Genomic DNA, 22,920 nt, shown 5'->3' with positions numbered 1-22,920 from the left:
TGAGTTGGGTCTGGGCATCATAAGGCTGGAGGAGTTCTGTGTGGGATAATAAACTGGTCCCTCAGCATTAAATCCTGATGCCATGGGTCCGGCTTTTGTCGTGGCTGCATTTCTGATGGCTCCAGAGATTTCTGTGTAGGAAGTGGGCACTTCTTCCTCGGCCACAGGAGAGCAGGTTTCTGTGCGCATGGTGGGCGGAGCCAGGCCATGATGCCCGCTTATCCTCACACTGCCTTCCTTACTCCACTCCAGACTAGACCCGTCATTCTCAGAGGAGCTGGTGATCGTAGCTGCAAAAGAAAGGTTACATGAAGAAAGTGTTCCAAAATGCTTGTTATCTTTCTGCTTAAATTTGGAAAGAAAGTGAAGAGACGAGGATAAATGGATGAATAGTTTGCTATAAAACACAAACTCTTACTGAAATAACATGTACCTGTAGGGTGGTTTGCACAAGCCACTTCACCAGAGGTGTGTACATCAAACCTGCAAAGTCTTTGGGGGCTCAGATTTATTACAACCTTTCTAATAGAGCTGAGGTACCTCTGTGTGCTACGACTTCCCAAGACAATTCCAGTTACACGCCTCTGCAAGATGCTGAACTGAAATGGGTTTCTGTGAAAACTACTTTTTGGCAGTAATAACAGCAAAATCTAAGCAAAAACAATCAGAAAACTATATTCTCTGGTGAAGATGATGACTCTTAGGTGACCCTGAGGGTAAACCCAGGATTTCTGTCCAAGGGTATAATTACCCAACCTTGTACACCTAGTGATGGGCCTTGTAGAGTTACATGAAGGTATTCACTTACTTCCCTGTGCCTAGCAGGTGACAGTACTATTTAAATCAGATGGCAACTTAACTGATACTCAACTGTTAGCACCCAGTCCCTGTTTAAATTTCTTTACAAAAAAAATAATTTTCAACAAGTAGTATTTATTTATACTTTGCATCCTTCATTCAATCGTTCAATGAAGGAGTTTCCCAGTAAAAAGGGTCTAACGACGCCCCTAAACCTACACAGAGTTCAGACCTGAATCCTACTAAACTGGAAATCTAAAAGCTGGCTGAGCAGAATTTGGCAGCTCCAGAATGTTTTAGCAAGAAAGAATGGGAATAATATTGGCAAGTACATAAGAACATAATAATAAACCCTGTTATCCTTTCCTGTTGTCTCAGATTGCCTAAAGAGCCAGATAAAGACAGACCTGCCAAAAAAAATCAGTGGTACTCTTCCAGCTACAGGGAGCAATCATTTCCTGTCGTACACCTCTCTATCTTTCATTCTCTCCTCTCCATCAGCCTTTCTGGATTGTATAAAAGGATAATGAGGACTTTCTGCTTCAAACACTTAGAGTCACTTGTTATGGACAGCACAAAACTGTGCCATAAAATAAAACAAAAAAAGGCTTGAAAGAGGAAAGAAAATTTGTATTCATGTATCTTTTTTAAATGCGATAGTGTTACGAACGTGACAAACATGTTCATTAATTAGGAATTGGAATACTGTTAAAGAATAGATAAATGCAAATTGATGCCATCTTTCTGCCTGTGCAAAGAGCTCACAGACTCCATGCTCGATACATATAAAGCCTACTGTAAAGTGGATGTGTGGAGTCCTTGAGCAAATTCTCGCTGCTATGCAGAACCATCCACTCTGAGAAACTTTAATCTTGGCTATCAGAAAGCAGGGGATGCTGAAGTTCAGCTTTTCATTACAAAGACCAAGAAAAAAATCCTCCATCACCTAGCAAAAAAATAAATAAATAAAAAATCCAACCACCATCTTCTCTCTGTCTACATCAGAACCAGCATTAAGTCATTATCAAGGCTTTATCTCTTTTTCACTCGCATTATGTCTCTTACTTTACAGACCTAATTATCACTTTGTTGTTTTATCTCATTACACAACTGTGACATTGTCAATATTGCTAAAGCAGTAAGAAGTAAACTAAATCAGTAGCGATTTAACAGTAGCGACTTGCCAGATGTTAGAAACTGGAAAACCGCTCATTTAGATTTGACCATTAGTGCGACTATACGATTGATTTATGGAAACGATACCCAGTATGAACATTTCTATTTCTTTTAAAAGTAAATATCTTTGCACAAGAAATATCTGTCTACAAGAAATAATAATGCAACTACGATCAAACCTTATGATGCACTAATCTCAAAAGATTAAAAATAAACAAATAAATAAAAACCATGACACACTAGCTAATAGAATTCCTACTAACAATACACATCCTTTAACATACATACTGGGAAAAAATAAAACAAAAAACAACGTATTACTTTTTGATTCATATTTCTAGTCCACCAAGCTATAACAGCAGCCACATGAAAGCATCATAGAGATATCATGCAGATGTCATTTTGCATAAATTTGTCATTTATATCTGGGTAGGAGTGAACAAATGTTGCATAAGGGTTTCTCTGGATAGAAGATGCTTGACGCACTTGTTATGCACATGCAAAAAGCAAATAAACTTCAACATGTCACATAAGCTCTCACGTTTCTTAACTCAGATTTTCACCAGCAGTAGTACGGAAGATCTCAGTTACGTCTGTACAATAATCCACAGCTAATAGGAGACTGGTTGAATAACCCTGTGTAAAGAAAATAAATAAGGAAAAGAACAATAAAACCTCATCTACTGGGTTTGAATGTCAGCGTGTCGTAATAGAATTTGTGAATGTAGCCGGGAACTGCCACAAAGACTGTTGCTGGCAGAAGTGTCTGTGTGTGTGTGTGTGTGTGTGTGTGTGTGTGTGTGTGTGTGTGTGTGTGTGTGTGTGTGTGTGCGTAAAACACCATTCTTGAATAAAGCAGAGAGCTGATAACGGTGGTGCTGCAGAGCTACACAGGTTGAAAAAATAACTGTGTGACCGTGTGTGTGTGTGTGTGTGTGTGTGTGTGTGTGTGTGTGTGTGTGTGTGTGTGTGTGTTACCTATAATGCCGCTGTCCTTGCTCTCTAGCGTGGAGCTGGGGCTGGTGATTGTGCCGCTGGGGCTGCGTTGGCTGGCATTGGGACGAGTGGAGCTGTTGTTCAGAGTGGAGCATGGGCTGTCTGTACACGCAGATGCTGTACTACTGGTCAGAGTGGAGCAAGGACTCACTCCCTGATTCACTGAACACTACACACACACACACACACACACACACACACACATACAGACACACACACAGACAGAGACAGAGACACACACACACAGGCTTTTAAGCTTTGATGTTTTATGCACACACACTGTTAAATCCGATCATGTAAGCGGTGGTATCTTTTTCAGCCTTCTGATAATACTGAGAGAGAGAAGTGGGGAGAGAGAAAAGACTTTATGACTACAGAGGAATGGTCTACAAAATTAAGCTTACAGATAAATATCAAAGCCTTGAACCAATAAACTGCATGCCGATCAACAGATTCCCTTTTGAGGCGAGCGCTGAGAGTTCACTTTGAGTTCAGCCTTTTTTCACACTCCAAACAGATCCAGCAACATCCACTGTTTGAGCAAATAAATCAGCTTCTCATTAGTCACATAGAGACACATGTTTGGAGTAAGATCACTCACCACGTTATTCATCATCCAAAACAAACCAAGGACAAAACTGCTCAAAGTTAAAACCATCAACAAAGCTCTGTCTTGATTCTAATCTCTGCTCCACTTCCAATTAGGCAGCATCATCGGATCAAAATAGAAAATACAACTATATTGCTATTTCAGTCCTAAAACAAGTGAGACGGTTATAATAAATGAAATTGAATGTACTGTTAGGGAACTGGTGTGATATTTGTTTGAGAAATATTTCACTACATCACTTATGAGCCTGTCCCTTTAGAGCTACAAAGTAAAAAAAAGAAAACTTTATCTTCTCATGATATTTTGAATCAGATTGAAAACTTCTGAAAATATTTGAGGTTTCAAACTTAAATAAAGTTGCCACTGATAATTGCTCAACATAATCTGGATGTTGTCAAAGTACATCCTCAGCAGCAGCTCATCACAAAGACAATGTGCTTAATGCTGTAGTCTGTATTAACCAAAAAGTTTACCCCCAAAGCCCCGGGATTAATCTTGAGGTTTGGACACACCTCCTCATTATCATTTCCAGTAAATAGTTTTTTGAATATTCATTTAAATAAACTAAACGACTGAACAAATGAAAGGAAACAAATATCAACTGTAATTTTAGGATTAATATCAATTTTATAGGGGGAAAAATTGTGTACTTTAAATAAATAGGTTGTACAATAAGCCCTGCTTCCTGCATGCTCAATGGTTAAAGGAATAAAAGTAAAGGAAATGACATCAAGGAAATATATACAATATCTTTACTTATTAAAATAACTACTGTCCAGATTCATGATCGAGGTCACGTACCAGGACAAACTTTGCTTTTGAATTTTAATCATCTCCAAATTCCCAACATTCCCTTATATAACATTAATAACATTTAAAAATAGTCTCCAAAGCCTTCCGGCCATTTAAGATGTACTGAGTCCAAACTGAATCCACAAGCAGTAGATGCAAAGGCTTCTTTGCTTCTTCCACACAGTTACAGACTAATTATATCCCAGTTGCATATAAGCAAGAGCCTTCCCAACACACTCCATTTCCTTTACACACTCTCCAGTTTATCAGAGGACAGATCAGTGAAGAAACACTGAGCTACACAACTGAACACAAATCAATAAAGTGCACTCCTGAAACACAATGCAGCACAAGCGCATGCTCGCACCTGGGCAAAGTTTCTGAAAACCTTGTTTTAAGAGAAGAGGCACTCCATTGGGTCTGTAATCCAGCTCCACTGATCATCTCTTCTTGTGCGCTCAAACAAGTCTGCCACTTTGACCCCCGGCTTCCTCTGGCTATAAGTGTTGTTTAACTTTGATAGGAAGTCACAGAAATGAGCCTCTCTCTCTCCATCCATCTATCCGTCCACCTATATATCCATCCTTATTCTGTCTCTCTCATTTCCTCTCTTGCCCCCCACCCCACCCCACCCCCCGCTTCCCACGCTTCTTCTCTATTCTCCACAATCAGCTGCAATAGGAAAATAAAATACCTTCTTTTCATTTTTCTCGTCCATAGGTATGCGCGTAGAGCCCGGGATGCCTTCACCCAGCAAGAAGCCCAAGCGTGTCATCAACTCCTGAGTGGCGGGGGAGGAGCCAGGAATGGCTGGCTCTGAAACACAGACAGATAAACAGAAGGGAGGGAGAGAGAAGGGCAAAGAGGGACAGAAAGAACGTGAAGGGTAGAGAGACAGCAGAAGAGGGAGAGAGAGAGACAGAGAGAAAGACAGAGAGAGGGACGGGGGAGAGAGAGAGAGAATGGGAGAGAGAGAGGGACAGACAGAGAGGGATAGAGGGGGGTGGGGGAGATATCGTCAGTTTCCCATGCATGAATTGTGCTTTGCCATGATTCTACGTATATTGTTTCATTAAGAACGTGCTGGAAGCTGGAGTGACACACACATATACACACATACATATATATATATATATATATATACATATATATATATATATATATATATATATATATATATATATATATGTGAGGACTTTGTGAGGACTTGCACTGACATAACTATTAATGCAGCAATATTATTTTCTTCTTCTTTTTTTTGTAAATAAGTTTTTTTTCCTTCCACATCAAAAGAAATTGGTCCCTAACCAGGTATAAAAACATGCCCACATACAGCACACACTCCTCATTGAGGATGCACAAGGCATTGTTGAGGTCTCCAGTGTGAGTGCACTGTTTGACTGTTTGCGGTCTAAGCTCTTCAAGACAGGAAGAGAATATTAATGTTAAGATGGCCCTCAGTGCTGTCGTCTGTCACCACACACAGCAAGCCCAAGTATGACTGTTATGCACCATCAATCTAAATCTGAGCTTGTTAAGGATTTCCCAAAAACGTGTGACTGCAAATGTGTGCACGATCGAAATGAGCTGTTCCTACTGTAGAGGTCCAGATTTAGATCACACTTCAACAGCTGAGAGGCAGCTACAAGAGATCATCTTAACTTGGATGGCAAAAATATCATATTACAACACGTACACACACACGCACACACCTGGATAGAAAATTAGAGTAATTCCCTATTAAATGTGCTGATATTTTATCTCAGTGAACTCCAACACTAAATGAACCTTTATAAAGGAGTGACGAAAGTATTCAGTCATCATCCTCTAGCACAGACCCAAACACAAACCCACCCCCATCACATCCCACTCTCCAGCTCACATATTAATACCACTGACAGCCCATCAAATTACCTTATACCCTCCTTCTGGAATCTAAGGCAGCTGTACACATCAACTTGAAACACAATCACAAAACACCTGGTAGCACGATGCACAAATAAAAAGGAACACCTGAATACAAAAGACCAAGAGATCAATCATTAATATGCAGATTTTCATTATATACAATCATCAGGTCTTTATCTCTTCACAGAGGAATACATACCTCTCAGCACTGAAAAACGTGCCGTCAGTGTGATGCACAACAATAGGGGTTTGATTGTGTGTAAAAGAGCTGGGAGGAGAAACTGAACAATCTCATTACTCTCATCACTGCTGCTCAGAAACTATGCACATAAACATCCGTGGAAAAGTGGTCTACTAGTCCATATCCACTCTGCAACTGCACAACATAAATTAAACTACCAGAATCATCATAATCAGCATGTGCTTTAAAACTGTTATATTTTAATTTCAGCCCTTTACTGTACTATACAGCAATACCTGCATTGCAATAACTAATTCACATGCAGTACAAATCTCTCTCTCTCTCTCTAGCTCTCTCGCAGTCTTTATAGCATACACTGAAGCACAGATTCCTTCCCTCCTGTTCAGTACAAGACAACCACCTGTTACTACAGCAACAAGCAGTTAACAAATGCGTTTTGACTTCCCACAGAGAAAAGCTAAACACGAGCAATAGTATGAATGAATAATTAACATACAGAATTGTTCGAAAATTCATGTATACATTAGCAAGTATAAAAAGCTTCATCCATAATTCATCAGTATGTACGAGCTACAGAATCAATGTACGGCGTGTGCTCTGCTTTCTGTTAACAAATGTGAATTTATTCTTTCAGCTGATTGTGGTGATTATGATTGGGAATCCGGTAATGGTTTGCAAATCGTCTTTTGACATTTAACTTTACGCTGATTGTAAAGTAAAGCAGTTTTTTTGTTTTTTTTTGCTTGTTTGATTAAGTAATCCTATACTGTCAGTGTATATAAAATACAGGCATTGCTTGACTACAGAAAAAACACACCGAATATATAGGCTACATAGAATGGAAAATCTAATGATGTCTCCGATTCAGAACACATTTACAAGAGGACGACCACCGGGAAGTCCAAACGGCTTTGAAGCCATTCAGCATCGTGAGACAAAATATATTGATCCTGGTCAAGATCTTAGAGACTGCAAAGCACTTTTGTACGTCTGTCTGCCAAATGATGTAAATGTAATGTAAATGGTCGATTAAACATACTTCCTCCTTAGCCTGGTACTGCCAATGGCCTCTGGAAGTGACTGTGTGCACATTGTGGTGTTAACCAACACGCCTGATCACCTGAAGCACAAGGGCTTCACATAATAATTGACATGAAATTAGACTTGGGTTTTAATAAACCCTGATTAGAGTGAGTGCCAGTTCACCCCTTTCCAGGTCTTGCTAAATCATATTCCAATTTGCATTTCATTACTTTATGTGTGCGCCATCATCATCATCATCAACAACATTCATATCTGGTTCTATGTGGATTTAACAGGAGATAGTCTGACACGTCCTTGCATGTCTAGAGAGTCCAAATTAACACTGGTCATTGGTGAAGTCGCTGGGAAGCAAGCAAACAAATCTCATTAAGGATTCTGTGAGGGATTGAGCTGTCTGGCCCTGCAAAGTGAGCTGAAATGGATTAATTAGTTTTAAATATTTTGCTGACCCCTGAGCTATTTCATTTCCCTGTTGTCATCTCATACACACTACGTTAGGTTGCCATCGTGAGACTCGGCAAATCTGGATTTTTTTATCTTACAGGTATGATGATATCTCAGATGGTGCTTGTATGTAAATATAATCTGTGTAGGCATTATCAGCATGGAGACGTCTGACTGTCTGATAAAACAAGTAAGGATAGCTGAATCGGAAACATTTTAGACGAAGACTCTGTGAAACAACTTGCTTTCATTTTCCAGGGAAAGGAAATGACAGGCTTGCTCTATTCTGCAAGTTAGCACCTAGAATTATACAAAGTCAAACTCTCATTATATTTTATAGTCCAATGTAATCAAACCATGGTGAAATTCCTCAGCACAGAAACTGCATTCAGTCCTAAACCAAAACTACTTGCCTAAAAAAAAAAAAAGAGAATAGAAATTTGGATTCCATATACATAATTATACTTGCTTTTGGTAGTTTTGTGATTTGTCTTGTCTACCTTCTAGCTGTATTACTGATTAAACAGTTTCACAAGTTCACACCCCTCAACCAATTACTGTCTGAAACCAAAGCAAATTAAATAGCAAACAAAGCAAATGTATAAAATTCACTCTGAAATGGACTAATATGTGTGAAAATCCACACTGAGAACATAACATCAAAATCTTCAGATCTTTTTTACTCGAGGCCTAATGTAATACGCCTGACCAACACACCCACAGGTGAGCCTTCCCTAAACTGTAAGCACAAAGCTGGATTCCTCGCCCAACATTAGTAGTGGAATGGGCTACTCCCATGTCATGTCCCAAAAGCTACTGGAAACCCTTACTAGAAGAGAAGTGGCTTTAGAATGAGATGTTCCACCAACCCACACAGAGGTGTAAGGACATGGAGGTGATGGAGCGTTATATCACCATATAACGTATACCAATCTCAATAAGTGTGTTAAAAAAAATTTCTCTAAAGTTTCTTGCCCTATTCTCCAAAAAGATGCATTCAAAATGACAACCATTTTTACAGCGTGTATCATCGTGCGTCAAGTTTCTGACCACACGTAGTTTCAAAAACTCAATTCACGCTTGAGATACATGCAGTGACAAACACCTGAACCTGACACTGACTGTCTGTCAGCCAAATATTTTTATTTATTTATTATTTTTATTTAAGAAAAGCTCAAGAAAGTTTGACCTAGAGTTCACAGTGTTTTTCTGTCCTCATGTGCATACTTTAAAGTCCAGCTACAAGAGGATGACAGGAGTGCCATGATGGCAGCAGCCTAGCCTGTGAGGGAATGAGAAGCTTTTCTATATAAGACGATCATTCCAAAGCTTGCATGCTTAACTGCTTGGTGCAGATCGGTGATAATGGTAAGAAAGAACATTCAGAACCCTACATAAAATCTCTTGGTTGTTGTGAAGGCTGCATTCAGTCAGCTACTTGTTCTCACTGACAGCTGTGGTATTTATTAGCAGCATAATGAATACAATCAAAACTAATATGCATATTAAACATAATTGGCTAATCAAAGTCAATCAGCATTCGGTTACTTTGCATCCTAACGGCAAAGTTGCATGAAGGAGCAGGTGGAATTTTAGGTGAGGAATCAGTTCTACACTCTAGATGAAAACCTGACACTATATAACGCAGCCTGTTAATAAGAAAGTCCACACATCACAAGCAGTCAGTGCATGAATGTGGCATGCTACGTACAGAGACAGTGAGATATATTTACTTGGCACTGTCTATAGGCCTTTGGGTGCGATAATTGTTGTGACATCAAAATGAAGTTTACATGTGTATGACTCTCTAGCTGGATGTTCTAGATACTCAGAGCTTTACACACAAGCTCCATCCAGGCTTGACACAGTCTCCGAGACGTACATAAACCTGACAGTTTAACAGACATATCAAATCCTTAACAGAAGTGTCAAAAAGCCCTGGTATGACTCTTGAACATTACCCGAAGCCAGACGAAAATCAGAGCTCATATCCAATCATGAAACATTGGTACATTAAACAGTCTTTCAAAAGAGCTTCAGTTATAACAATACTTGTCTTAATCAGGATCTGATCGTGGCCGATATAGTCGAGGTGTGACAAATCTCCAGTCAATCAGGGCATAATTAGTGCAAACCATCCAAAGCAACACTATCCTGCAGTTTTACTGACTCTGCAATGAGATAGTGACTGTCTAATTTTGGGTCATTATCTGGAGTAAATTAACCTTAATTAACACATAACCGCTGCAAACTCCTCTCAGTACGAGCTCTATTGCCAATACAAGCACAGTAAATGTAAAAACTCAGTCCAATGCTCACTCTAATTGGAGGCATTTTTTTCCCTTTTAGACAGCACTGCTCGGTTTGAAATGTCCAGCTGTCACCTTTAAACCAGATACAGAAGCAATATTCAAACCAGTTTTGGACGGTGGAGTAAAATTCAAACTTCACTTGTGATAAAGATGCAAAAAAAACATTCGATCCATCAATTAAGGGCCACAGCTTTGTCCTAAAGAACAGCTAAAAGTTTTAGATCAGAGTAGCGTTGCTTTCTTACAGCACCCAGTTCATTCCTCAGCTTGGGTAATGCTGCCAGACCTACTCTGGATGTGAGTCCAGTTAAGTCACCACTCTAAAATGTCATTTTTGCCCTCTGTGCATTTGAGATACAAAGTGAGGGGGGAACAAAAACCTGTGTTCAAATATTGTTAATAATAAGCTAGCCAGCTAACTGTCAAAAGTACTGTAAGGTACATATTCTTCCTCAAAACAGAGAAATGCATGTTAATTGATGTGATGCAATAATAATATATAAAGCATAACTCATTTAAAACACTTGTTCTTGGTTTAGATGATGTTTTCTTTCTTTTTTTTTTATATCAGAAATATGTTATGTAATTAGGCTCAGGAGCCATGTTGCTTACAGTGTTGTTCAAAATAATAGCAGTACAATGTGACTAACCAGAATAATCCAGATTTTTAGTATATTTTTTATTGCTACTTGGCAAACAAGTTACCAGTAGGTGCAGTAGATTCTCAGAAAACAAACAAGACCCAGCATTCATGCACGCTTATGCACGCTCGTAAGGCTGTGCAATTGGGAAATTAGTTGAAAGGGGTGTGTTCAAAAAAATAGCAGTGTCTGCCGTTGACTGTACAAACTCAAAACTATTTTCTACAAACGTTTTTGTTTCTAGGATTTAGCAATCCTGTGAATCACTAAACTAATATTTAGTTGTATGACCACAGTTTTTTAAAACTGCTTCACATCTGTGTGGCATGGAGTCAACCAACTTGTGGCACCTCTCAGCTGTTATTCCACTCCATGATTCTTTAACAACATTCCACAATTCATTTACATTTCTTGGTTTTGCTTCAGAAAGAACATTTTTGATATCAACCCACAAATTCTCGATTGGATTAAGGTCCGGGGATTGGGCTGGCCACTCCATAACATTAATTTTGTTGGTTTGGAACCAAGACTTTGCTCGTTTACTAGTGTGTTTGGGGTCATTGTCTTGTTGAAACAACCATTTCAAGGGCATGTCCTCTTCAGCATAAGGCAACATGACCTCTTCAAGTATTTTGACATATGAAAACTGATCCATAATCCCTGGTATGCGATAAATAGGCCCAGCACTATAGTAGGAGAAACATGCCCATATCATGATGCTTGCACCACCATGCTTCACTGTCTTCACTGTGTACTGTGGCTTGAATTCAGAGTTTGGGGGTCGTCTCACAAACTGTCTGTGGCCCTTGGACCCAAAAAGAACAATTTTACTCTCATCAGTCCCAGTAACCAGTAACCTCTTCTGCACATGCCTTTTTTTTTTTTTTAATCATCCTGGAGCTGATCAATGGCTGGTTATTCTTCAATCCATTTTGATGGTTGTCTTCTGTTTTCTTCCACGTCTCTCTGGTTTTGCTCTCCATTTTAAGGCATTGGAGATCATTTTCAGAGATGTCATTTCGGAGATCAACATGGGCTGTAGGTGTTTTAATTAGTTTTGTATTTATATTAGAATTTGATGGATTTGCTTGTGTGTGTGTGTGTGTGTGTGTATGTATTGTTGGATGTTATTTGTTAAACTCAAACGTGCTTGCATCTGTTAGTCTTGGCCAGGACGCTCTTGTAAAAGAGATTTTCAATCTCAATGTGCTTCTTTCCTGGTAAAATAAATAAAGGTTATAATAATTTTAGTTGAACAGCCTATAATTTTTTGCACCTCTTTATAGGTTTTCCCTCTCCAATCAACTTTTTAATCAAAGTACGTTGTTCTTCTGAACAATGTCTTGAACGACCCATTTTCCCCAGGCTTTCAAATGCATGCTCAACAAGTGCTGGCTTCATTATTAAATAGGGGCCACCTGATTCACTCCTGTTTTTTCACAAAATTGATGACCTGTGATTGAATACCACACTGCTATTTTTTTGAACACACCCCTTTCAACTAATTGCACAGCCTTACGAGCGTGCATATCATGAATGCTGGGTCTTGTTTGTTTTCTGAGAATCTACTGCACCTACTGGTAACCACCTACTTGTTTGCCATGTAGCAATAAATAAATATACTAAAAACCTGGATTATTCTGGTTAGACTGTATGTACTGTATGTTACCCTTGACCAGGATAAAACACTTAGTGATGGCTAAACGAGCAGATAAATAGTGTTTTTTAGCATAAAAACATTATCAGCACACTAGATTTGATCATAATAAGTGCATTGTGTTTCAAAGAGATGCTAAACAATTTCTTTGTGTACATCTACTATTGTAGATGATGAAACAAACAGCTGCTGTATCAACACAATGAGTGAGCAAAAAATGTTCATTTCATGCGTGTATGAAATGAAGCCAACATCTGGTAACTGCTTACAGCAGCAGCCAGCTACATCCTCTGTAAAATCAAACCTAGCTTGACTTCTTGTAGCAAACAGCAGGATAACACAGTGGAGGCAGCCAGGTGGAAAATGACTGCCGGCGCAAAGAGTTTGAGTTGGTGTCTTTCTTATGCTTAAAATGATCTCCTTCTGCTCATACATCCATTACTGATACAAGCTTCTGCATGGCATCGGATGGGAAAATGAAGCTATGAGAAAGAAAGAATGTGAAGATGGATGAGACAAAAACATCATTATCTACAGCCTTGCTGGTTTACTGGCAGTTAAAGTTCTTTCCCTTGCAGCGCAAAGGTAGTGTGTTTGTGATGAAGTGGAGTGTATGAGCTCTGCGAGGCCGTCTTATCACTGTCGTGTTTATGTGTCGGTTTGCACTTGCGCGTGAGAAAGAGAGTAGGCTAGCTTTCATTAGGAACTGGGTTTACTTTATAAAACACCAAGTGCTTTAATGAACGCTTGATGAATGCAGCATTTCGTCTTTCCTGCTTGTGCTCGGAAGATGTGAAGCTTACAGCTGCCATAGTTAATGGGCCGGGTGCTCTGGAGTGAAGGAGAAGCGAGGGAACTCTCGACTCCAGACGTAAATCCCCACATTTGATATCCTTTTCAAGAGCTCCAAGAAACATATACTAAAGCACAGACTCTATGATTAATGCCCAGTTGTCAATCTGGTCCACTGGAGGGAAGAAACACACTAGCGCAGTCACAATCCTTGCTGGCAGCAGCTGTAATTAGACAATAAAATAAAAGGGATTGCATAGAAAAGAGAGTGAGATATCAGTGCCGTGGTTGGTCTAATTTGCTGGTCGTACGTCTCCTGCATCGCGCTACTTAGTAAAAAACAGCTTGGTAAATCAGAGCTGTCTACTGCCTCAAAGCTTTCTATACACAGCCTGCTAGACTAAAAAGATTTGGGGTTTTTTTTTTGGACTGCACACTTTTTATCAGTTTTCTCTTATGTCATTGGCGTCTTGGTAATTAACAACAAAAGAGCAAGAAGAGCAATTTCAGTGCTTTATATTTCTGCCATCTTTTACACAAGCTGGCACAGCTGAAGAGAAAGATAAGACAGTTAATGATATGGGTATTTCATTTGAGATATTCAGCAAAAGAAGCTCTCGAATGAGCTATCGTTTTGTTTTGTTTTTACAAATCAACCGAGCAGAAGCTTCTCTAGGCCCCTGTTTATAAACCACAGTCGAACAATGACAGCAAAAAATGTGGTGCATACATAACCTCATTGCAGAAGAAAGAAATTATAAAGCAACAAATGTAATAAAAATATCTATAATCCCAGATACAATCGTCTCACTAGCATTTAGTTGTTTCTTTTGTGTTAATTACCCATTAACAAGGTCAGTAATGTTGAAGACAGGACTAGAAATAAACACCAATGAACAGGTCAATAGCCGCTTATTATAAGCTTATTATAAAAGTATATACACTTTACCTGCATGTGCTCTGTGTTGAATAGCAGCAAAGATATTAAGACTATTAAGGTTTATAAAGGACTCAAAAGCTAAAAGGAAACACACAATAGGAGATACATATTTTTCTGTTGAAACTGCAGGCAGTCGAGTCTATTCCCAATAACTTTATACATTTTAAAGATCAGAATCTCTTCTCTTCTACACTGCATTAACCAGGCTTCTGTTTTTCCCTTCTTCCTCAATCGTTCATTGATATTTTCACATTAAACAAATCTTTCATGGCCCATAATTGCCTTTTCTTAATATACCCCTCTAAATTTTATTAAATAGAAGTCCACATCTCCTTTTGGCTTTTCATATCTCTCTCTTTCTCTCTCGCTCGCTATCTTGCGCTATACCTCTCTTGCTATCTCTCTTGCTATCCCTCTCTCTCTCTCTCTCTCTCTCTCTCTCGCTATCCCTCTCTCACTCTTGCTCTCCCCCTCTCTCGTGCTCTGGCCACAGCTGTGCAAGAATATAATCCTGATTCTATCTGAATGAGAAGTTTGGGCTGCGGAAATGAGAACCTGCTGAAGGGTTGAGGCAAATTAATTCAGCACAGCATACACACTTCTCTACTCTCACCTCTCTCATGCCCATCCTCTCATCACTCAGTTTCCTGCAAAAGAATTCAACTAATCACACAATCCATGCAATCCACACATGCCTCACTATCACCCACACACATACAAACATGCAATCTGCTCAGTACATACTGACATATTCCAGATTACAGCAACTTTTACACAAGTGTCCCTGAGTGTATGTTTGTGTGTGGAGTGAAGAACAGATAAACAGATGTGCACTTTTCCACATGGAGCTGGAAACGAGTTTGCATCTGGAACTAGCCGCTAAGATGAATGTGTAAAAAAAAAAACAACAACAACAAAAAAATTTCAGGAAACAGGACGGGTGAAAGTAGAGAAATAGAAATAGAAAAAGAGAAGAAAAAAAAGTGGATTGACAAAAACATTGGGAGGTTGAGATAATTACAGACATTTAGAGTGAGTACAAAATCCAGACCACAGCTGATACAAATCAGACAATTGCTGCATGTCTGTCTCTCAAACTTACACACACACACACACACACACACACACACACACACACACACACACACACACACACACACACACACACACACACACACACAGAGGTTCCATGTATCAAAGAATGCACTGCCCAAGTGCCTATGAAATTCTATCTTCCTTCAAAGCAGAACAAAAGATGTTCTCATTTGCCAACCTTGCACCTCAGTGACTCATTCAGTCACACACACACACACACACACACACACACACACACACACACACGCACACACTCTTGCTCATGAATTTTCTGTATGGCACACTGTTTTCCACTGGACAAAGCTCTGCACTGCATGGCTCAAACCAACAGAAGCTATCTTCATCAAAAGTGAAGGTTGAATGATTTTCTTCTCAGTAACTGCAGACTGGAGACAAATTAAAGGAAAACCAACACAGAAGTGGTTTTCACACTGGGCACGTTTGCAGTAGTCTGAATCAGAGTGCGCTTGTTCCCGGTGTCCCTGCAGTGTCGGTATGGTTGCAGACTCATTTGATTCTGCTAAACCCTGGTGTATTTGTGCTGCATCACAAACACGCATACAGACCATGACTCACCATATTTGTAGGTTTTTTTTTAGTATTTTGGTGCACAGTAAATTATGCACAGTAAGGCATCTCATTTATTCTAACAATTTTCTCTGGCCACTCATGGTACATGTGTATTGTGGAAACTAATGACGTTGTTATCGGCTAATAGATGTGCGCAGGTTAATTTACTTCCTGAACACATTTGGAACGGAGTTTGAGCTGTCAAACAATGACTTGAGTCAAACTACATTGCCAGTGTGTAAGCCCCCAGAGTCTAACTAAGGTGTTGGATCAGCTGCCAGAACAGCTTGAACACATAATGGCACAGACTACATGTCTAAGGAGGGAAGAACATCATTCTTCTAATATATATTCCCTCAGTTGGCGTTTGTAAGATGGAGGTAGTGAAGAATGCAGTCTAACACCTCACTCTAAACTTCCTGGAATGCTGATGAACAAATGATAACAGTAAGTGAGCACCTGAGATAAAACCTAAAATAACACTCGGTTCTCCTGGAGTCTGCCAGAGGAAGAGATGAGAGAGGACGAATCTAAGTCTCTCAGATAACTTTAAGCTCATGTGACAATGAACAGAGCTGTTCCTTTAGCTAAAGCATAGCAAAGTCAAATATTTTAGCAGACACCAAGGGCATCATTTCCACAACTACAGTCTGCCGAGCAGAACCTGCTTACAGATGAGCCGGAATATTTGCGCTGGCAGAAATTCCTCACAAAAGACACAATAGTGGCTGATTCTACAAAATACAGCAAAGCATAAATATGCTGTGACTTTTAGGTGTACAGATTTAAAGTTGCCATTGTTGGGCGGTTAACCCTCACTGCTCTAGGGGCCCCGTATCATGGCTGACCCAGTGCTGTGACCCCAACTGCAGGATATGCGAAGAAAGAATCTCACTTCAATTAAGGCTTCTACTTCTACTAAAACAGATCACCCATCAGAGTTCACCTCAACCATCAAGGTTCATTCATTCATCTTCTACGCTTATCCGAACTACCTCGGGTCACGGGGAGCCTGTGCCTATCTCAGGCGTCATCGGGCATCAAGGCAGGATACACCCTGGACGGAGTGCCAACCCATCGCAGGGCACACACACTCTCATTCACTCACACAATCACACACTAGGGACAATTTTCCAGAGATGCCAATCAACCTACCATGCATGTCTTTGGACCTTGGACCGGGGGAGGAAACCGGAGTACCCGGAGGAAACCCCCGAGGCACGGGGAGAACATGCAAACTACACACACACAAGGTGGAGGCGGGAATCGAACCCCGACCCTGGAGGTGTGAGACGAACGTGCTAACCACTAAGCCACCGTGCCCCCCACCATCAAGGTTTCAAAATGTAAACATTTTCATGTATTAAAAACTTTTCTGAACAGAAAAGTGCATGATCAAAGAAGTGCAAGATGGCACAGCAGGCAGCACTGCAATCTTGCAGCTCCAGGTTCCAGGGTTCGAACGTACACTTGGGTTACTGTCAGTATTTACCATCTAAAAACCTGCCAGTAGGTGGATAAGTTAATTGGAGGTGTGTGTGCAAGCATATGTGTGTGTTGTCCAATGTGGTGGAGGCCGTGTGGTGCTCTGGGCAACGTTCTGCTGGGAAACCTTGGGTACTGGCATTTATGTACATTTATGGAATTTGGCAGATGCTGCTATCCAAGGTGACTTACATTTTACCTCATTTTACACAACTGAACAAATGAGGGTTAAGGGCCTTGCTCTTGCTAACTGTATTCCGTAATGGCAGTGACATTGAGGAACATGACAGAATTTGGCCAGTGAATTTCCCAGATCTCAATCCAATCAAGCATCTGTAGAATATGCTGATAAAGAAGTCCCAACCTCATAATTTCTGGATCTACTGCTAACTTCTTGGTGCCAGATATTGCAGCACACGTCCAGAGGTCTTGTGGAGTCCATGCCTCATCAGGTCAGAGCTGTTTGTTTGGCACAGTGGGGGACCTCCACAATTCTGCACTATTACCAGGTCTCCAGTTAAATGTAAGCAAGGATGTGAACAGTGATCATATTGGCTGCTTTGTACAAAGGTCAGTTTTTTGTCATGTCTAAACTCTTCTGTGGTCAGATGAGACACGCTGATGGATATGATCTAAACTGGATCATGAGGTATTGCACAAGCTTGTGGAGTTCATGTCAGTTTTAATGCACACTGTTATTAAAGGATGTTAGAGTACAAAACAAATACTAAGAGGTTCTGAAATTCATCTGAATATGTCAAATATTCTACTTTTCACCTGCATTAATGTTAATACTATAATTTGTAAGGAAAATTGTTAAAATAAAAAAAATATGTATTTATTAAATTTAAATGAAAGCATTTTCACAAGTGCTCACAGACTTTTTGACCCCACTGTCAAACATGCAAACTGTATGGGATAATGATCAACATCTAATCAAAGGCTCCACAGTCTCACAACTGGCCTCTGCATATAACTGTATTCCTCTTTAACCAAGTGCCAGCATCCTAATGATAAAGGGAATGAAGGTCTACAGCTCTTTCAGTTAGCAATCAAACACCTGGGTGTCTGGCATTCCACCAAACCGGCTCAGGAAATGAGCAGTCATTACTGAATATTTACACTGAGCCTAATAGTGCATTATTGAATGCTATTACTGAGCTATGTAAACTTATTCCACATTGTTAGTTCTTCAGGCTAAGAATTCCTTCATTAATGGCAGGAGATGGAGACGAAGCAAGGAATCGGCAGAGTCTGTGATGAGTGGTCGTGATTCCCAGGAACAGCAGGGAGTTTTGGGAATGCCATGGGCTGCATTTCCTTCATGCTGTCCAACTTTAACAGCAGGAGAGATGCACCAGATCCTCTTACTGTGTTGCAGATATATACCACCCACCCACACACACACTATGGTATTTATTTTGTTAACCAATTTGTTAGACACGTTTTAAATTCTTAAATTTCTAAATTCTAAAAATGCCTCCATCACTAGGTGGGTAGATTTGTTATGTTTATGCAATATCTGTGCATCCATACATCACTAGTGAGTTTTTCTATAACACAATATTTTAACAACAAAAGAATAAGAATATCTCATCAACAAAAGAATTAATATGGAATTATCATGGCAGGCAGCAGAGGAACTGTTTATATGGGTACAATAAGATTTTGTAATTCATCCAATCACAGTGAAAGTCACATCAAGGTCAAATGTCTGAAACTGAATTGTTTTTAAGCAGATCAAGTGAAATTTACATTGGCATTTGGCAGATGCCCTTATTCAGAGCGACTTACATTTATCTTCATTTATACAGCTGAGCAATTGAGGGTTTAAGGGTCTTGTTTAAGGGCCCAGCAGAGGCAGCTCGGTGGTCCTGGGAAATCAAACTCACAGCGTTCCGATCATTAGACCTATGCCTTAACCACTGAGCTACCACTTCCCTATTTTCTATTCCTAAATCGTGTATGTGTGTGTGTGTGTGTGTGTGTGTGTGTGTGTGTGTTAGTCACAGAACTACACTCCAATAATGTTATGTGTAGGGCTGTTTTGTTTGAGCATGAAACTGTAGCCAAGGGGTCTTTGCAGATCCTATCTGAATCACACACAAAGTTAAAACAGCATGGGAGACCTCCCATGTAAACATGCTGGCAGTTTGGTGTGTGTGTGCGCATGCATGTGCATGTACAGTATGTGAATGTATGTGCCGGTCTCAGGTTTCTTCGATGTGTGAGGGCACCCAGAGAGCTAAAGGGGTGCGTCAGAAATGGAAGGAATGCAGCAAAATATAGCAGGGTACTCTATATGCGGCCATGCTAAAAATCACTGACCGTTCCCACATCCCACAACTATTCTCATAGTCCAAATGCATTCTACACACATAGACATACACATACAGTAGGCGCACACACAGACACACAGAGTCTCAGATGACACACAGTGCACTGATCATCCACCTCAACTAGCCCTGAGGGCCTGACATCATGTCAGGGGTATGATATGGCTGTGCCAGTGATGGACCTGGCACAGACTGACGCTCTACTGGCGCCTCCCTGACAAAAACTCTACTTAAAACACAGACAGCAAAATCGCACTTCACAGTTGTCTTACACACACTAACAAGGCAACACACAACTGCACTTTTGTTTTGAAATACACTTAAACTGTCATTTTCCATAGTTAATAATGATTGCATTTCATCACTCAGCATCTGTAATACAACTCCTAAACAGCTCATTAGCTATCAGATGAGTGGCTGTGGGAAAATCGTTGCTGTGCTGATCTGTCTTTATCGATGATGTATGAAATCCCCGTGCTGCCCTTACTAAGCCCCGCTCACACACTTTTTATAGACACGGGGAGCCATGGAGAGCTGAATATCTCTCATTGCCTTTGCTAAACATAACAGCTCTCCATTTAACTCCTCTAAGCTGCACCTGGCCCTAGAAAACATAATAAACACAAAAAGGAGGAACACTTAACACCCCCCATCCCACCACCCATCCACGCACACACACACACACACACACTCAGGAAGTATCAATTCTACTCAAGTGTAATTATTTCAACACAATTGCCCATGTACGAATACAAACATACTGTCCAACTGCGATCACACTAAATAACACTGGAACATACAAAAGCAATTTTGTGTGGAACAACCACCACAGGATGCAATCACACACACACACACACGCACGCACGCACACACAGATACACACCCAGATTAGCCTGTTTAAAATTAATCAAGAGAAACTGGAATAACTGAAGAAGAAAAAAATGAAACAAATCTGTACTTGTATGAAAAGGTGTGGATAAATTGTGAGGAACAAAACACACCAGAACACACTGTTACCACGGTGATGCTAGATATTTTCTAATAACAGCATATACTAGTGTGTTTTATTCCTCTTACGTCATACCACTTCACCAACAGTTGCCTTCTTAGTGGTGCATTCTATGCAAAGCACACTATTACCATCTCAAGTTTTATTATTAACTCATCCCATACATGCTGCTTATTCGGGAAAGTTCTGTGCTGTGACTTTGTTGAGCGATTGGATGTACGGTTTTACCGATACGGGATACAACATTTATGCTTGTTTACAGAAAGCAGCAAAACAATATTCAACAATACTTTTATTAAATTAATAATGCTCATCTAGACACTTATTACTGTCCATGTACTATAACAACATACTATAACAACATATAACAACTATAATAACATCTGTGTTTTAGGACTACTGAGAATGCGGTGCGGTATTACAGGAAAGTTTTAGCATTAAATGGCCCAGTCCTACAGATCAACACTGGCAATATAAATGTCTGTTCTGTGGTTAGTTTGCGTTAGTATTTCTGACAGTGGTACCATGAGAATCTCTAGTACACACGCTGTTGACATAGGGTATAATATATAAATAAGGTGCTTAACTATGTCACTATGTACTGGACGTATGATTACACAATCATGTTCAAATATCAACACAAGCACACTCACCATCTTTTCTTAGTGCGGATGAGATGGTTTCTCCTGGAACTCGAGGACTCTCCACATATTTAGGTTTCCTGAGTCCTGTTCATGCAGAGAGGATAAGAGAAGGGGAGAGAGGGCAAAAACGGATCAGGATTCAGTGAGACGCCTCATGAAATGCTGGCTAAAACTTTTGACAAGGCATCAAATTGACTGGTGGGCCAGGCTTGGCAGAGTTCCCTCTCCCTTTGACACACACACACACAAACACACGTGCGCGCACACACACAAATGAATGCACACACACACAAATGCATGCACGCACACGCGCAAACACACACAGATGGACGCACACACACACAGATAGTAAGGCTGATTACACGGAGACTGGAATCTCCCCATCACATACAGAGAAAACCACTCTGGGAACAGAAATTTGAGGCAAACTACCACCACAATTTGCCTCAAGTGTGGGAGAGACTGTGTCGGTGTGGTCTTTTAATATTAATATTATGCTGCACGCCTCCTGATTTTTCTCCTGTTCCACTATTTCTCTACAAACTGTATCTCACACACACACACACACACACACACACACACACACACACACACACACACACACACACACACACACAAAGAGAGCCTTTGAATCTTGGCAAGGGAACTCTAGAGAACACTTAACATTTTACAAAGCCAAAAGGCTTTTGCCATGCTGAGTCAGTTACAGGCTTATTGGTTTTGTCATGTTGAATCAGTCAAAGCTAACCGATTTTGCCAACAATTCAGCTTAAAACCGCTGCGTGTACAAGCTTGTAAAACTCAGACAGATCACTTCAATGCCTGTAAAGTGCTCCATTTTCCACTGTTTATTGTTAAGAACCACGGGAAACCCCAGACCTAGAGACATGGCCAAATAAAGACATGAGTTAAAAAAACTGCAGCTAGTAAGGAACCTTTTAGTACTGTTGTGTCAAAACCAGGCGCAGAATGACTTGCCTCTCTGTAATCTGACTGTGTGGGAAAACCTGGTCCCAATACAGACATAAAATAGATGTAAAGTTGGCTGTATCATAGAATACTTTGCACTTTCTTTCTCTCTAACATTACTGCAGAAATATACATGACTTGACAGTAATATGTGTCAGCTGTGCTATAATCCTTTAATCCTCACAGTTACATGCTGATGGTTGGAGGGTGACAGCTGTGCTCTAGGGTCTGCTGCTGGAGAGTGTAAGTGTCTGTAAAGTCAATCTGAGGTGCACTGCCCTCTATAGAGCAATACCATGAAATGCAACACAACGTTCTCACACACACACACACACACACACAAGTATTCAAATAAAGTTTGTCAAGTCCAGTTATGTTAACATTACATCTGTATAACGTACAATGATTAGTTTATGGCTATAAATAAGACTATTTGTGGTGGTTTTGTTTCATTGTGGCGCTATGTGTCACTGTTTCACAGACTCTGTGAAGATGAGACA

General features: G+C 40.2%; 1 protein-coding gene across 3 annotated transcripts in view; it reads right to left on the bottom strand.

The window, feature by feature from the left end:
• tanc1b (tetratricopeptide repeat, ankyrin repeat and coiled-coil containing 1b) overlaps nucleotides 1-22,920 on the bottom strand; it is a 112,374-nt gene that overhangs the window by 49,556 nt on the left and 39,898 nt on the right. For 2 of the 3 annotated variants that reach the window (XM_060876651.1, XM_060876648.1), the window contains exons 4-7: nucleotides 21,461-21,535; nucleotides 5,067-5,188; nucleotides 2,953-3,139; nucleotides 1-290 (exon numbers count right to left, since the gene is read on the bottom strand). The exon at nucleotides 1-290 is cut by the window's left edge and continues 7 nt beyond it. In XM_060876651.1, coding sequence (XP_060732634.1) covers nucleotides 1-290; nucleotides 2,953-3,139; nucleotides 5,067-5,188; nucleotides 21,461-21,535 — 674 coding nt within the window. The remainder of the gene's footprint in view (nucleotides 291-2,952; nucleotides 3,140-5,066; nucleotides 5,189-21,460; nucleotides 21,536-22,920) is intronic. The other variant, XM_060876649.1, reaches the window with a different exon arrangement.

This window comes from Tachysurus vachellii, chromosome 8 (genome assembly GCF_030014155.1).
Source record: "Tachysurus vachellii isolate PV-2020 chromosome 8, HZAU_Pvac_v1, whole genome shotgun sequence".
NCBI classification, from domain to species: Eukaryota; Metazoa; Chordata; class Actinopteri; order Siluriformes; family Bagridae; genus Tachysurus; species Tachysurus vachellii.
The sequence above is the reverse complement of the archived record's forward strand: the minus strand, read 5'-3'. Positions and strand labels throughout refer to the sequence as shown.